General features: G+C 44.0%; 1 protein-coding gene across 9 annotated transcripts in view; it reads right to left on the reverse strand.

Annotated features, from left to right (window-relative positions):
* Positions 1 to 240: 240 nt before the first annotated feature.
* The window catches only part of LOC311131426 (bifunctional heparan sulfate N-deacetylase/N-sulfotransferase 2-like), a 176,958-nt gene continuing 160,033 nt past the window's right edge, over positions 241 to 17,165 (reverse strand). For all 9 annotated transcript variants that reach the window (XM_084164402.1, XM_084164405.1, XM_084164406.1 and 6 more), the window contains 8 exons: positions 4,153 to 4,281; positions 3,662 to 3,844; positions 3,347 to 3,443; positions 3,081 to 3,204; positions 2,560 to 2,734; positions 1,885 to 2,055; positions 1,473 to 1,685; positions 241 to 1,354 (listed from right to left, as the gene is read on the reverse strand). In XM_084164402.1, the coding sequence (XP_084020528.1) occupies positions 1,229 to 1,354; positions 1,473 to 1,685; positions 1,885 to 2,055; positions 2,560 to 2,734; positions 3,081 to 3,204; positions 3,347 to 3,443; positions 3,662 to 3,844; positions 4,153 to 4,281 (1,218 nt within the window). In that variant the 3' untranslated portion in view covers positions 241 to 1,228. The remainder of the gene's footprint in view (positions 1,355 to 1,472; positions 1,686 to 1,884; positions 2,056 to 2,559; positions 2,735 to 3,080; positions 3,205 to 3,346; positions 3,444 to 3,661; positions 3,845 to 4,152; positions 4,282 to 17,165) is intronic.

The following is a 17,165-nucleotide window of genomic DNA, read 5'->3' on the forward strand; positions in this document are numbered from 1 at the left end:
CCCTCTAATAAATGAGACTCGGTCGAATTATCCATTGAAAATATGCCTTCCCGAAAAGTATGATTACTAATGTACTGCAGACTATAATATGTACCTCTACTTCCTGTCTGTCAAACACCGTAGGCACTGCCGTTTCCATTCCAGTCTTCTGTAGACAGCATCAGACATGGGTAAATGACAATAGCTCCTGCATTGACAGGCATGCAGAAGCTGTGGGTAAAAAAAAAGACAAAGGAACAATCCATTCCAACCTCTGAGTTTATTAGAGACGATACAGCGTTGGTCTTTGTTTTGTAGTTTTTGCTAAATAAACAGAAAACAAAACAAGACAGCAGCTCCTGTTACGATGGACACTCACAGGCAGAGACCTAGAACCTCTCTTTTTCTATCTCTCTAGCTCATCCTCTTCTCTCTGACTGGCCCTATCTCTACACAGCTCTAAACTGGCTGGGTACCTATGTGAGAGTGAGGGAGAAAGTGCATGGTTAAAGTGTGTGGGTTTCTCTGTAGACTTGTGGGTCCTATAGTAGACCGTTTGTTTATCAGAATGTACTCCAATGGCCTCAGCTTTGGGGTAGGGGAATGCACAGTCTGAAGGAGCAGTGGCCTGAGATACACTACATCCATCCTACAGCACAAGTCTTTGTCCATAGCACTACAGTGTGCTGTCTTGTTTAGTCCATGTCTATTCTGTCACATTTTCCACCCATCCCCCACCCAAAATATACAACAGCTTTAAAATGTACAACGTTTTACAATCATTCTTCTGAAGAAATGAGAAGCGTGTGTGTGAGATGTGACCACGCGTATGTTGCGGGTTTATTCATGCACTCCAGGGCCACAAGATATCAGTTCCTGTTAAAGAGGGGGGTGACATGACATTAGACCCCCCCACCCCCTCTCAGTCTGCCAGACCCTGGCGTCAGTCAGTCCAACTGGCTGCAGGCTGAGACAAGTCCTCTACTTTCTGGATGAAGACAATGTGTGCGACTGCGAGGGGAAAGAGGGAGGGTTGTTTCCAACTCATTAACTCCCTTATTAGAGGCCATTATTTCCCTCCCGTGAGGATTGGTTACTACAGCGGCGTATCGGGCTGTCCTCCCGCTTTCTCTCCTCTTCCACCCTCTGTAGTGACTGGTGTTGGTAAACAGGGCCCTCTCTTTCCCTGGGCCAGGCCGGGCAGGGAAGTGCTCCAGTCCAGGCTGTGGTTCCTTAGGGAGGTCCAGTCTCAGCTCCAGCTGGAGCTCTGCAGCTCCTCTCTCAGCCAGGCGGGCAGGGGTTGGCCCAGCCGGTTCAGCAGCCTCAGCAGCTCCATGTTGTGCTCCCGGTAATGCTCCGTAAGGAAGGCACGCGACTGTAATACACACAACAGAGAAAAGTCAGCGAAGGACTGTATGAGGATAAAGTAATCCTTCTACCCCCCCTTACCCCACCCCCCCCCCCCCTTTCCTTGAAAGATGGAGTCACTGTACCTCAGGGGTCATGTCAGAATATTTCCTGCCTTTACTCTTGCCCAAACACTTGGGTCGTGCTCCTTCCACCCTCTGGCACCAGAACCCTTTACTTTCATCATACGTCAGAGCCTGGGTGTAGTTGAAGATGGGTGTGACCCCCAGGAACCTCTGGATGCCCTCCATGACCAGGGCAGGGTTGGATCGCAGCTGGGACCCATCCACTATGTGGACCTGGAAACAGGAATCACACCTCTCACATACTGGACTCCACACAGGTAGTACTGCCATGATCAATCATTATAAAATACTGTGAAGCCATGTTTCTGAATGGATGCAGTTGAATTGTTCACGGGGGTGTCTCCTGTAGTTTTCAGTATCTAGCTGTGCTCTTATAGTATGTTTGTGTGTATTTCCAGTAATGTAATGTTACCTGGCTGGGTTGGTAGTGGTGTAGCCAGCGCTCCAGGTGTGTGGCATAGGCCCCAGGTTTAAGGCAGCGTCTCTGCAGGATGAGCAGCTCTCGGGGGGAGGCAGGCCCCGCTGTCACCACCTCCTGGAACGTGTGGTTAACGGCCATCGGGTCCTGGTGAGCCCGCTGGTGCTGCAGGGTCACACACAGGGGAAAGGTTAAAGGTCAGACATAATGAGTCAAAGGTTATCAGAGGTCAGACTTCAGAAGAATCAAGTATCAAGTGATTCTACAAGATAACTTTTACAGATGTTGTACCTTTGGCTTCTTGAGAATAAATACATGCAAATAAACAGGTGAAGTTAAAATAAAAACAGATGGCATTTCTTTGCTCTGGAGTGAGGCAGCCAATAGTATCTTCTGCATGTGGTCACTTAACGGTCTTGACAAATGGTCTGGGAACAGTTTATATTTCATGAACCTGATGGTTCATATTATGGCTGAGGTAATAATAATAATAATAATAATATGCCATTTAGCAGACGCTTTTATCCAAAGCGACTTACAGTCGTGCGTGCATACATTTTTGTGTATGGGTGGTCCCGGGGATCGAACCTACTACCTTGGCGTTACAAGCGCCGTGCTCTACCAGCTGAGCTACAGAGGACCAGGTAGTTAAGAGTGTGATAGACCCACATGGTACCAGGAGTAGGCGCGGTCCGCTGGGTTGATGAGTACGGCCAGGATCTTGGCCCGGGACAGCAGGGCAGCCGCTCTCTTAGGGGCTACCTCTGTGTCAAAGTAGTTGGCACTTTTCTCAAACATGAAATCTGTGCTGACATTCGATGGGAAGGGGAAGAAGTCCATGTACCTGAAGAGAGGAGGGGGGAGAGCAGTTAGGTTTACCGAGGGCCAGGGGAGAGCTTCTGTCATAAATGTCCTTTGAATGTCTTCCTGCGCCATGTCCCTTTCCACCTACGACCAAATGAACCATACTGTTATACATGCTCACTGATATGAGAGGAATAGATATGTGAGAGCAATATAGAGGAAGACTACACTACAAGTAAGCATGAAGGAACTATATTGAGGTAATGTTGAGGTGAGGTGCTACCATATGGATATCATATAGGTTCTTAGATCAGTTCAGACAAAAGGACGCTACAGGCTTCATTAGAGTGTTTAAAGCCTCAGAGTGGGCAGCAAAGTCGTCTTACCAGTCAATGCCGTTGTCGTAGTTGGGGCCGCTAAAGAACTGGATCTCCTCAAAGGTGACAGGACTGGGGAAGCTACTGGTGATGGCAGGGTGGAGGCTCAGGAACGAGTGCAGGGCTGTGGTGCCTGAATGAACACACATGAATATACACTTTGACTAAAACTCACCACCACAAACGCCATTATGCTACCCATTTTGGCAAAAAGAGTGTGTGGCGAGCGAGAGAGTGTAGATGTCTTAGGAAAATGGTTGGCTGCAGGGTCTCACCCGTTTTCTGTGGGCCTATGACCAGGAACCTGGGTAGTCTATCACAGGTCTTTTCTTTCGACCAGATGTCTTTATGTCTCTTGTCATGACATGGGTTCTGAGGACAGATAGAGAGGGGTTACGGTCTCCAATACATATAGCTAGCTAGCTCATCATTAAGTCATTTCATTGCAAAATAATATAAAATGATGGGCCAAACTTAATTACAATAATCTCAAGAAACAATAAAATAGAATAGGAAAAATAGGAAACAGTAGCTAACAACCAAATGGATTATCATGTCTATAATAATATTTGATCATTGCATTCCCTAACCTGCCAGAGGGGGTCTCTCTCCTCCGGGAAGATCTGGAAGTATTTGTCAGCTAGCTGCGTGGGGGGGAGTGTCTGCAGCTGCAAGTTGGTCCAACACTGAACAAACTTCACCAGGGACTCAAAGGTGTACAGGCCCAGCCGGTCATTTCCATAGTTAGACAGGTGGGTCATGAAGATGCTGATCTGGAGGGGGACAGAGGAGTCAGACACCATACCAACGGGTGAGTAGGGAAGGGAGACCTTTCACTGTTTGTCTATGCATCTTAAATGCACATTAAGCAAAATCCCAATTTGAGGCACTCGTGAAATAAAAATTTGTAGCACAGATTGACATCAATTAATGATTTACACAAAAGTCAAAGTTACAAGTCCTTTTCCCAAGCTAAGACTTTTCCAGAATGAAGTTTCTCAGGTCATTTAGAGCAGCGGCCTGAAGACGGTAGCAGCTCCAGTAAGGAGGCAGAGTATCTCCACAGCGAACTAGAACTTACAGGGTTGAGGAGGACGGTGAGGAACAGCTCTCCTCCCCTGATGCTCTTGTCCAGCTCTTTGGAGCCTCCTGGGTACTCGTTATAGAAGATGGTGTGAGTGAAGAGGCCACATGTCTGTCTGGGTAACACCTGCAGAGACAGAGGGAAACAGTCAGAAAAGACTGTAGGAACATCAATAAATAACTTTCTCTTCTTTCTAACCACCTTATTACCTTTGCATAAACTCTAAGCTCTTGAGTGCTCTCACTAAGCACTGAGGGGAAAATCCTAACTTCCGCTTAAGTCACATTTTCACTTAGTTATGCATTGATGTCAATGGGAGATCAAGTGAAAATTCAACTTAAATTGAAGTTTAAGACTCAGACCTAAATTATTTACTATTTCTAGCATCACTTAAAAGATAAGTTTACCTCAAATCCAAAAGTTCCCAAGTGATTCTATACATTGAAATTAGTTAGGTGGAGTTTGCCATCTCCTCTCTCTCTCCCTGCAGTCTAGATCTGGAAAGCTGCAAAAATAGGTTACGTGACTCATGATGCATCTTTGCGCACTGCTAGCTCTGCTCCGTTGTCAGTCAAAAAGCGATTGAGAAATCTGCGAATTGTGGACAAATTCTTTGTTTTATTGAAAGAATATGTCCAAATGAGCTATATAAAAAAATATATATATCTAAAGTGCTATCAGGTTTGAGTCAGGAAATATGTACGCAACAACAGCTAAGATGGGTAACAACTGCGCTTGTGCGCTCTCGTGGTGGAATCGCATTACGTAAAAACTGCATGTAAGGCCCTTATTCACAATCCCAGAAAGTGGTGGGCGTCACAATGTAATTTTATAAAAAATATTGCTTGATCTAATAAAGGATACGTGGGCTTTCCCATTGTATTGTTGTTTTGGTACATTTTCGTTGATTAAGGGAGCTCCAAAATGTAGCTGTTTCAGCATTACTCTGTGCTTTCTGTCACAGTGAGCCAGATAGTTCAACCGGATGTATAAACGTGAAGCATCCGGTTGGCATTTCCACTCACTACCAAATATGGTGATTTGAGGAAGCCCAGTGGCCGGCAGAATATGTAGCTAAATGGATTTTGGCTGACATTCTGCTTTTTTTCACATCGATTAATCATTTTATCTCCATACAGTTTCTGTTTCCAAAACTACAATCTGTAACAAACAGAGTGGACTGCGTTTTGTAGACTTTTCCCGTATGCCAAAGTTTTAATAAATTGTGTTGTTTAGAAACAGAGCAAGGGCAAATTGAATTATTGCACACGCGCACTTCACGGAGTAGGAGTTCCCTAACGGAAATATGCAAATAAATGCTAGATGCGCCAATAGGATTTCACTAGCTCGTGCTTGGCTCTGCCCACCTCCTTGCTTGTTCTGCCCACTATGATTAATTTGCTCCCATTGGAAACGACAGGCCCCGGTCTATCTTAGGTTAGTAGGTTTCTGTGGTGTATGGGCAGACAGAGAAAGTACAGAGCGTAGGTGAAAATCTTTTCTGGTTGACCGTGATTGGCTCAGGGTGCTGTCACTCATGGGGACACTATGTCACCGCAGCTCCTGCTGGGAGAGCTAGCCAGCAATAGCCCCTCTTCGGTGCTCCATTGATTTACAGTAGAAGTGACCGCCCAAGAAGGCTCATTGGCCACAGATAAATCAATGTCTTATGCATGGTAACTGAAGTGTCAACTTCATAGCTAGCTAGTTGTTTACCACGCACTGTTACCACGTCTTCAAGCTGGGTAGCTTAGCTAGCTGAAACACGTTGACTAGCTTAGCTATCTCCTAGAAAATACTTTTCTAACTTAGCATTATGAAGGAAATGTACAGATAAAACATCTCTGTGCTCATTAGCCACCTAAACTTTAAAATATGGCCATCCATTAAAATAAAGCAAGCTGGAAAAGAAGATTCAAGTTGAGTGGTTGGTGGTGGATCATGGAGCAGTGGTTAACTCCCTGTTCACCCACGACTGCGTAGCCACGCACGACTCAAACACTATCATCAAGTTCGCTGACGACGCGACGGCGGTAGGCCTGATCACCGGCGACGATGAGTTAGCCTACAGGGAGGAGGTCAGTGACCCTGCAGTGTGGTGCCAGAACAACAACCTCTCCCTCAACTTCCGCAAGACCGAGGAGCTGATCGTGGACTACAGGAAACGGGGGGGGGGGGGGGCGAGCATGCCCCCATCCACATCGACAGGGTGGCAGTGGAGCAGGTAGACAGCTTCAAGTTCCTCTGTGTCCAAATCACTAAAGACTTAAAATGGTCCAAACACAAACGCACAGTAAAGAAGGCGCGACAGTGCCTCTTCCCCCTCAGGTGGTTGAAAAAGTTTGGTATGGGCCCTCAAATCCTCAAAAGGTTCTACAGCTGTACCATTGAGAGCATATTGACTGGCTGCATCACTGCTTGGTATGGTAATAGCACCACCCTCGATCGCATGGCACTACGGAGGGTTGTGCGGACATCACTGGGGCCGAGCTCCCTGCCATCCAGGACCTCTATATCAGGTGGTGTGAAAAGAAGGCCTGGAAAATCGTTAAAGACTCCCAAGCCATAGACTATTTTCTCTGCTGCCGGTCAGCAAGAGGTACCGGTGCATCAAGTCTGACACCAACAGGCTCTTGAACAGCTTCTATCCCCAAGCAATACGACTGATAAATAGCTAACAAAATAGCTACACGGACTATGTGAGTTAACCTTGTGTCTTTATTGACCTTTTATAAAACAAATTGCACTGTCTCTATGCACACTCACAGGCCCCGACACACTCACACACACTGTCACTCCAACACAAACACTCACTCCATTATTTTCTCACTCACACATAATATGCACATACATTTATACTGACTCTACACACCCACTCACATACAAGCTGCTGCTACTATTTGTATCATATCCTGTTGCCTAGTCCCCTTACCCCTATACATATCTACCTCCATCACTCCAGTATCCCTGCACATTGTAAATATGGTCTTGGAACTGACTTTTAAAAAAGATTTCCTGTATATAGTCTGCTTACTTACTTAGTTGTGTATTTCATATTTCATATTTCTCGTGTGTTTCTTTCTAGTAATACATTGTTATTGATTATTGGATTGTTGGGTTTTGAGTTACCAAGAAAGGCATTTCACTGTACTTGTGCATGTGACATTAAAACTTGAAACATCTGTTTTGAGGTAGGTTAGCTATAATTAAGCAATAAAGCCCGAGGGGTTGTGGTATTTGGCCAATATACCACGGCTAAGGGCTGTTCTTATGCATGACGCAACGCGGAGTGCCTGGACACAGCCCTTAGCCATTATATATTGGCCATATATCACAAACCCCTGAGGTGCCTTATTGCTATTATAAACTCTTTACCAACATAATTAGAGCAGTAAAAATACATGTTTTGTCATACCTGTGGTATACGGTCTGATATACCACGGCTATCAGCCAATAAGCATTCAGGGCTCGAACCACCCAGTTTATAATTAAGCAATAAGTCCCGAGGGGGTGTGGTATATGGCCAATATACCACGGCTAAGGGCTGTTCTTATGCACAACGCAACGTGGAGTGCCTGGACACAGCCCTTAGCCCTATGTAATCAGAACAGTAAACAAGTCATTTTGTGTCATACCCGTGGTATACGGTCTGCTTTACCACGGCTTTCAGCCAATCAGCATTCAGGGCTCGAACAAACCAGTTTATTATATCCTATAAAGTCATAATACCCATAAAACCTAGCGGTTAAACACGGAAATGGTTATTAATTTTTCCCATAGGCGATTTTAGAACCACTTAAAATAAGGGTTGTGTTTCCTGTAGGCTTACCCTGGCGTGACGTTTTGATAACTGTGTAAATCTCTCTCGGACAAGGTGACTTTTATCAATATATTCGCCTGTATTTACCCCCCCCCTCCCAAAATGAAATGCTAATTACAAATGCCTGTGCAAAGCTTCACGTCATTAACCAGGGCCATGATGATCTGCACGAGACTGCCGAATCGAGGCAAAGGTAATCTCTGGATAAACTATCTAATATTAGCTAAATTTAGTAATGAAAAACTAGCCTACATTTGTTTAAATTGATCATTCTGGGAACTGTCTTGGGCAAGTTTTTAATTTACAAAATACCTGTTATTTAGCTAGCTAGCAACATTAGTCTGACTAGATGGCTACATTAGCTGTCTAGCCATTTAAATGCAGGAGACATTCATAAAAACAAGTTTAGCTTTCTTTGGTTTTTATAAACCAACAGTCTAGCTTGCTAGTTAACTAGCTAGCTAACTTAAATGGTGAAGCTAGGCATTCTTAATAATTTTTGTTTGTGTCTATGGGTGAGGGGTGGGTAGCCTACTTCAAGTAACTAATTGACTTGTAGCTACCCTAGCTAACTGTATTATTTTGGTTTGGCTTTTTGAGAGGTTTCAGAGATGGACTGATTAGCATTCTCTCTTGAGTCAACAGTGTGCTTACTTTACTGCAGGAAGACATTGATCGGTTTGGGGTTACCCTCTGAACAGCAGATCATTAGTATGGCTAGTAAGCAAGGTTATCTAACCTTATTTAGCCCTACCAGCTATGGTGGTTTTAAAATTAATTGGTATTCACATGTTTGTTTTTGAGGTATAATTACTGTCATGTCATTGATTCCAAATTGCAAACCTTATCTGCACCTCGTCTATTCCAGCTCTAACACCCGACTTAAATAATCAACATAACAAATCACGGCGATAGGCTATGAATTGTAATCAGGTATGAGCTGGGTTGGAACAAAAGCTTATATACACTCCTGCCATTCAGATCTGGAGTTGTCCACCCTTTTAAGTAATTATTCAGCTTGCTTTATTTTTATGCCCCATGCATGGTCCCTCAACTTCGGACACTTTGGAACTCTCCATCTTATCTCTATAAACCCACCCTACCTTCGCCCATTTTCCCTATGCTGCTTCCTTCACTTGTTGCTCTCCTGATTGGATAACATCTAGACTCAGTAACACATTTAAAACGGTTGTGGTGTACTGTTTTTGCTACCTTTTTATCACCTGTGTAATGCAGTCCTCCTCCTGCTTATTCTGGAGTTCAGAATGAATGCAGCGGTAAATGTGCTGCTCACAATCCACAGCAGCAACACGGACCTGTTAAATTGACCAGGTGCTGATATAGCTGCGCTTAGGCATGGGGCTTGCTTCATTTGAGTCTGTTAAGTGTTTCTCATTCTGCTGGAGTTGAACCTAGTATTTTATATTAAACCTACCTTACACATCCAGTTGTTTCTCCATTTGTAACTCACCTACCAAAAATCACAATATGCTGTTTTACATTTTGTGATATTTGTGCTGGTCTAATTCCTAAAATGGAAAAGCAGAAGAATCGGTGTGTTCTCGGATAGTGATAATAGTTCATATGATGCTCTTCGATGTCCCAGGATTGTGGCATTGAATAAATCATTTAATCTTTACTTCAAAGTCAGATGTTAATATGTAATGTATAAAAGGCATACACAAAACATTAAGAAGACCTGCTCTTTCCATGACAGACTGACCAGGTGAATCCAGGTGAAAGCCATGATCCCTTATTGATGTCACTTGTTAAATCCACTTCAATCAGTGTAGATGAAGGGGAGGAGACAGTTTAAAGAAGGATTTTTAAGCCTTGAGACAATTGAGAAATGGATTGTGTATGTGTGCCATTCAGAAGGTGAATGAGCAAGACAAAAGATTTACGTGCCTTTGAACGGGGTATGGTAGTAGCTGCAAGGCACACCGGTTTGTGTCAAGAACTGCAACGCTGCTGGGTTTTTCATGCTCAACAGTTTCCCGTGTGTATCAAGAATGGTCCACCACCCAAAGGACATCCAGCCAACTTAACAACTGTGGGAAGCATTGGAGTCAACATGGGCCAGCATCCATGTGGAACGCTTTTGACACCTTGTAGAGTCCATGCCCTGACAAATTTAGGCTGTTCTGAGGGCAAAAGGGGGGATGCAACTCAATATTAATGTTTGGTATAGTGCATTCGCAAAGTATTCAGACCCCTAGACTTTTTCCCCATTTTGATACGTTACAGCCTTATTCTAAAATGGATTAAATAGTTTTTTCCCCTCATCAAATCTACACACAATACCCCATAAAAACAGATTTTTAGATTTTTTTGCAAATATATTAAAAGTAAAAAAATTAACTAAAAAAAACATTTACAAAAGTATTCAGACCCTTTGGCAGCGATTAGAGCCAGAGTCGTCTTGGGAATGACGCTACAAGCTTGGCACACCTGTATGTGTTCATTCTTCTCTGCAGATCCTCTCAAGCTCTGTCAGGTTGGATGGGGAGCGTCACTGCACAGCTATTTACAGGTCTCTCCAGAGATACTCGATCGGGTTCAAGTCTGGGCTCTGGCTGGACCATTCAGGAACATTCAGAGACTTGTCCCGAAGCCACTCCTGCGTTGTATTGGCTGTGTGCTTAGGGTCGTTGTCCTGTTGGAAGGTGAACCTTGGCCCCAGTCTGAGGTCCTGAGCGCTCTGGAGCAGGTTTTCATCAAGGATCTCTCTGTACTTTGCTCCGTTCATCTTTCCTTCAATTCTGACTAGTCTCCCAGTCCCTGCCACTGAAGAACATCCCCACAGCATGATACTGCCACCACCATGCTTCACTGTAGGGATGGTGCCAGGTTTCCTCAAGACGTGACACTTGGCATTCAGGCCAAAGAGTTCAATCTTGGTTTCATCAGTCCAGAGAATCTTGTTTCTTATGATCTGAGAGTCATTTAGGTGCCTTTTGACAAGCTCTAAGTGGGCTGTCATGTGCCTTTTACTGAGAAGTGGCATCTGTCTGGCCACTCTACCATAAAAGCCTGATTGGTAGAGTGCTGCAGAGATGGTTGTCCTTCTGGAAGGTTCTCCCATCTCCACAGAGGAACTCTGGAGCTCTGTCAGAGTGACCATCGGGTTCTTGGTCACCTCCCTGACCAAGGCCCTTCCCCCCTGATTGATCAGTTTGGCCAGGCAGTCATCTCTAGGAAGAGTCTTGGTGGTTCCAAACGTCTTCCATTTAAGAATGATGGAGGCCGCTGTGTTCTTGGGGACCTTCAATGCTGCAGAAATTTTTTGGTACCCTTCCCCAGATCTGTGCATCGACACAATTCTGTCTCAAGAGTTCTACGGACAATTCCTGGTTTTTGCTCTGACATGCACCATCAACTGTGGGACCTTATATAGACAGGTGTGTGCCTTTCCAAATCATGTCCAATCAATTTAATTTACCACAGATGGACTCCAATCAAGTTGTAGAAACATCAAGGATAATCCTATAGAAGCAGGATGCACCTGAGCTCAATTTCGAGTCTCATAGCAAAGGGTCTGAATACTTATGTAAATAAGGTATTTCAGTTTTGTATTTGCAAACATTTCTAAAAATCTTTTTTCGCTTTGTCATTATCCGGTATTGTGTGTATATTGATGAGTAAATTTGTATTTAATCAATTTTAGAATAAGGCTGTAACATAACAAAATGTGGAAAAAAGGAAGGGGTCTGAATACTTTCCGAATGCACTGTACTCAGTGTATGTACAGTGAGGGAAAAAAGTATTTGATCCCCTGCTGATTTTGTACGTTTCCCCACTGACAAAGAAATTATCAGTCTATAATTTTAATGGTAGGTTTATGTGAACAGTGAGAGACAGAATAACAACAAAAAAATCCATAAAAACGCATGTAGTATTTGACCCCTCTGCAAAACATGACTTAGTACTTGGTGGCAAAACCCTTGTTGGCAATCACAGAGGTCAGACGTTTCTTGTAGTTGGCCACCAGGTTTGCACACATCTCATGAGGGATTTTGTCCCACTCCTCTTTGCAGATCTTCTCCAAGTCATTAAGGTTTCGAGGTTGACGTTTGGCAAATCGAACCTTCAGCTCCCTCCACAGATTTCCTATGGGATTGAGACTGGCTAGGCCACTCCAGGACCTTAATGTGCTTCTTCTTGAGCCACTCCTTTGTTGCCTTGGCCGTGTGTTTTGGGTCATTGTCATGCTGGAATACCCATCCATGACCCATTTTCAATGCCCTGGCTGAGGAAAGGAGGTTCTCACCCAAGATTTGACGGTACATGGCCCCGTCCATCGTCCCTTTGATGCGGTGAATTTGTCCTGTCCCCTTAGCAGAAAAACACCCCCAAAGCATAATGTTTCCACCTCCATGTTTGACAGTGGGGATGGTGTTCTTGGGGTCATAGGCAGCATTCCTCCTCCTCCAAACACGGCGAGTTGAGTTGATGCCAAAGAGCTTGATTTTGGTCTCATCTGACCACAACACTTACACCCAGTTCTCCTCTGAATCATTCAAATGTTCATTGGCAAACTTCAGACAGGCCTGCATATGTGCTTTCTTGAGCAGGGGGACCTTGCGGGCGCTGCAGGATTTCAGTCCTTCACGGCGTAGTGTGTTACCAATTGTTTTCTTGGTGACTATGGTCCCAGCTGCCTTGAGATCATTGACAAGATCCTCCCGTGTAGTTCTGGGCTGATTCCTCACCGTTCTTATGATCATGGCAACTCCATGAGGTGAGATCTTGCATGCAGGCCAAGGGAGATTGACAGTCTTTTGTGTTTCTTCCATTTGCGAATAATCGCACCAACTGTTGTCACCTTTTCACCAAGCTGCTTGGTGATGGTCTTGTAGCCCATTCCAGCCTTGTGTCGGTCTACAATCTTGTCCCTGACATCCTTGGAGAGCTCTTTGGTCTTGGCCATGGTGGAGAGTTTGGAATCTGATTGATTGATTGCTTCTGTGGACAGGTGTCTTTTATACGGGTAACAAACTGAGATTAGGAGCACTCCCTTTTAAGAGTGTGCTCCTAATCTCAGCTTGTTACCTGTATAAAAGGCACCTGGGAGCCAGAAATCTTTCTGATTGAGAGGGGTCAAATACTTATTTCCCTCATTAAAATGCAAATCAATTTATAACATTTTTGACATGCATTCTTCTGGATTTTTGTTGTTGTTATTCTGTCTCTCACTGTTCAAATAAACCTACCATTACAATTATAGACTGATCATTCCTTTGTCAGTGGGCAAACGTACAAAATCAGCAGGGGATCAAATACTTTTTTCCCCTCACTGTAGTATGCATTGTTTACTACTTTGATTTCTTTAAAACAATATAATTGTTGAAGTTCAGGTGTTTGACGATTGATGGGTGACTCGGTGCATTCTTGTCAAATAAATATGCTTATTCATTCATGATTATGGATACATTCTGCAATGAGTTAATCTGGCTTTGAAACGGCAACAGAACATGTCAACAAGTTAGTTTTGAATAGCTTTAACACAGCAGTGCATTCCGACACCATGAATTGAAATAGATTGCACTATAAAGGATTAAATATAGACCTCCACCGGCTGAAGGAGAAGAGGATCTGGTAAAAGAAAGGGTATGTTGCTAATAATCATCTAAGTAGGCAGGTGCTACTAGGATAGTATTCTGTAAAAGACACAAGTCCAAATGCATAAACAAGACAACAAATATTACTTCAATAAAATATGGAACAATAAATTAAAATGTTCAATATATATTTTGTTTTGGATCAAGGCTAGCAAATGTGTCAGCTAGAGATGACGTGCAGGAGCTTGCAGGGATTTGTAGTCTTGCACAGTGGTGGAAAAAGTACTTAATGTCATACTTGAGTAAAAATAAAGATATGTTAATAGAAAATGACTCAAGTAAAAGTGAAAGTCACCCAGTAAAATACTACTTGAGTAAAAGTCTAAAAGTATTTGGTTTTAAATACACTTAAGTATCAAAAGTAAATGGAATTGCTAAAATATACTTAAGTATCAAAAGTAAAAGTATTAATAATTTCAAATTCCTTATATTATGCAAACCAGTCAGCACAATTGTCTTTTTTTTGGGGGGGGGGGGGCAGCCAGGGGCACACTCCAACACTCAGACATTAATTTACAAACAAAGCATTTGTGTTTAGTGAGTGCACCAGATCAGAGGCAGTAGAGATGAACAGGGATGTTTTCTTGATAAGTGCGTGAATTAGACCATTTTCCTTTCAAAATGTAACTAGTACTTTTGGGTGCCAGGGAAAATGTATGGAGTAAAAAGTACATTATTTTCTTTAGGAATGTAATGAAGTAAAAGTTATTAGTATATAGTAAAGTTAAATATAAATAGTAAAGTACAGATACCCCAAAAAACTACTTAAGTAGTACTTTCAAGTATTTTTACTTAAGCACTTTACACCACTGGTCTTGCATGATGTCTAATTTGATAAAAATTGATAAAGAAAGGTTTAAACAGTTATCAAAACATCATGCCAGGGAAAGCCTACATCAATCACATACCTTTTTTGATGTGGTTCTAAAATCCCCCATGGGAAAAATGAATGTTGAAAAAACGATTGGAACCATTTTCGTGTTTGACCGCTAGGTTTTATGGGTATTATGACACGTACACTGTGAGGCTCTATAGGTTCCATGTCTTATTGTTGATGTTTGATGGCAGACTGTAATACCTACGGAACAGTGGCGGTTGGTGCCGTTTAAGATGAGGGAGAACTATTTTTGTTTTTATGAGCATGGCCTTATTTCTATTACAGCATAGAAAGTCACCGGGTTCATCAATAACTGCATCGACGACGTCGTCCCCACAGTGACCGTACGTACAGTACATATCCCAACCAGAAGCCATGGATTACAGGCAACATCCACCCCGAGCTAAAGGCTAGAGCTGCCGCTTTCAAGGAGCAGGACACTAATCCGGACACTTACAAGAAATCCCACTATGCCCTCAGATGAACCATCACACAGGCAAAGCGTCAATACAGGACTAAGATTGAATCTTACTACACCGGCTCTGATGCTCGTCGGATGTGTCAGGGCTTGCAAACTGGGAAACCACAAAGGGAAACCCAGCCGCGAGCTGCCCAGTGACGTGAGCCTACCAGATGAGCTAAATGCCTTTTACGCTTGCTTCGAGGCAAGCAACACTGAAGCATGCATGAGAGCACCAGCTGTTCCGGACGACTGTGTGATCACGCTCTCCGTAGCCGATGTGAGCAACACCTTTAAACAGGACAACATTCACAAGGCCGTTGGGCCAGACGGATTACCAGGACGTGTACTCAGAGCATGCGCGGACCAACTGGCAAGTGTCTTCACTGACATTTTCAACCTCTCCCTGACAGAGTCTGTAATACCTATGTTTCAAGCAGACCACCATAGTCCCTCTGCCCAAGAAAGCGAAGGTAACCTGCCTAAATGACTACCACCCCGTAGCACTCACATCGGTAGCCATGAAGTGCTTTGAAAGGCTGGTCATGGCTCACAACACCATCATCCTGGAAACCCTAGACCCACTCCAATTCGCATACCGCCCCAACAGAGCCACAGATGACGCAATCTCAATCGCACTCCACACTGCCCTTTCCCACCTGGACAAAAGGAACACCTATGTGAGAATGCTGTTCATTGACAACAGCTCAGCGTTCAACACCACAGTGCCCACACTAAGCTAAGGACCCTGGGACTAAATACCTCCCTCTGCAACTGGATCCTGGACTTCCTGACGGGCCGCCCCCAGGTGGTAATGGTAGGCAACAACACATCTGCCATGATGACCCTCAACACGAGAGCCCCCCAGGGGCGCGTGCTTAGTCCCCTCCTGTACTCCCTGTTCACCCATGACTCCAACACCATCATTAAGTTTGCTGATGACACAACAGTGGTAGGCCTGATCCCCGACAACAATGAAACAGCCTATAGGGAGGAGGTCAGAGACCTGGCAGTGTGGCCGGACAACAACCTCTCCCTCAACGTGAGCAAGACAAAGGAGCTGATCGTGGACTACAGGAAAAGGAGGGCCGAACACACCGACATTCACACCGACGGGACTGTAGTGGAGCTGGTCGAGAGTTTCAAGTTCCTTGGTGTCCACATCACCAACAAACTATCATGGTCCAAACACACCAAGACAGTCATGAAGAGGGCAAGACAACACCTTTTCCCCCTCAGGAGACTGAAAATAATTTGCATGGGTCCCCAGATCCTCAAAAAGTTATACAGCTGCACCATTGAGAGCATCCTGACCGGTTGCATCACCGCATGGTATGGCATCTGCTTGGCATCCGACCGTAAGGCGCTACAGAGGGTAGTGCGTACGGCCCAGTACATCACTGGGGCCAAGCTTCCTGCCATCCAGGACATATATACTAGGTGGTGTCAGAGGAAGGCCCAAAAAATTGTCAAAGACTCCAGTCACCCAAGTCATAGACTGTTCTCTCTGCTACCGCACGGCAAGCGATACCGGAGCGCCATGTCTAGGTCCAAAAGGCTCCTTAACAGCTTCTACCCCTGCTGTTTATTTTCTATGCATTGTCACTTTACCCCTACCTACATGTACAAATTACCTCGACTAACCTGTACCCCTGCACATTGACTTGGTACCAGCATCCATTGTATATAGCCTCAGTATTGTTATTTTATTGTGTTACTTTTTATTTAGTAAATATTTTCTTAACTCTATTTCTTGAACTGCATTGTTGGTTAAGGGCTTGTAAGTAAGCATTTCACGGTAAGGTCTACACCTGTTGTATTCGGCAGATGTTACAAATACAATATGATTTGAGTATATTGGATGACTCATTCATATTCCATTCACCCAGCTGAATGTAACATATATAGGTTTAGGCTACTTACTACATGATACTCAAATTTTCCCAATACCCATCATGAGGTTGCTACAACCTAGCCTATGAATGAAAGTTTACAACGTAGGTTGAGAGAAATTTGAGTAATCAAGGTGACAGACAATGACACATTCAATACCGCCTTGCACAATCTTGCCTGCATCTAGCTGATCTAGGGTGTAATCATTAGTCCAACAGTTGCAAACAAGAGTTCCTATAGGACAAATTCAGGTAGTTTATCCCCGTTTCGTTCCGTTTGATCTGTTTTTTAAACGTTTTTCAACAGAATCACCCCTGATCACACGCAAACACAGTTCAC

Source organism: Coregonus lavaretus, assembly GCF_964263955.1.
Source record: "Coregonus lavaretus genome assembly, chromosome: 1".
In the NCBI taxonomy this organism is placed as follows: domain Eukaryota; kingdom Metazoa; phylum Chordata; class Actinopteri; order Salmoniformes; family Salmonidae; genus Coregonus; species Coregonus lavaretus.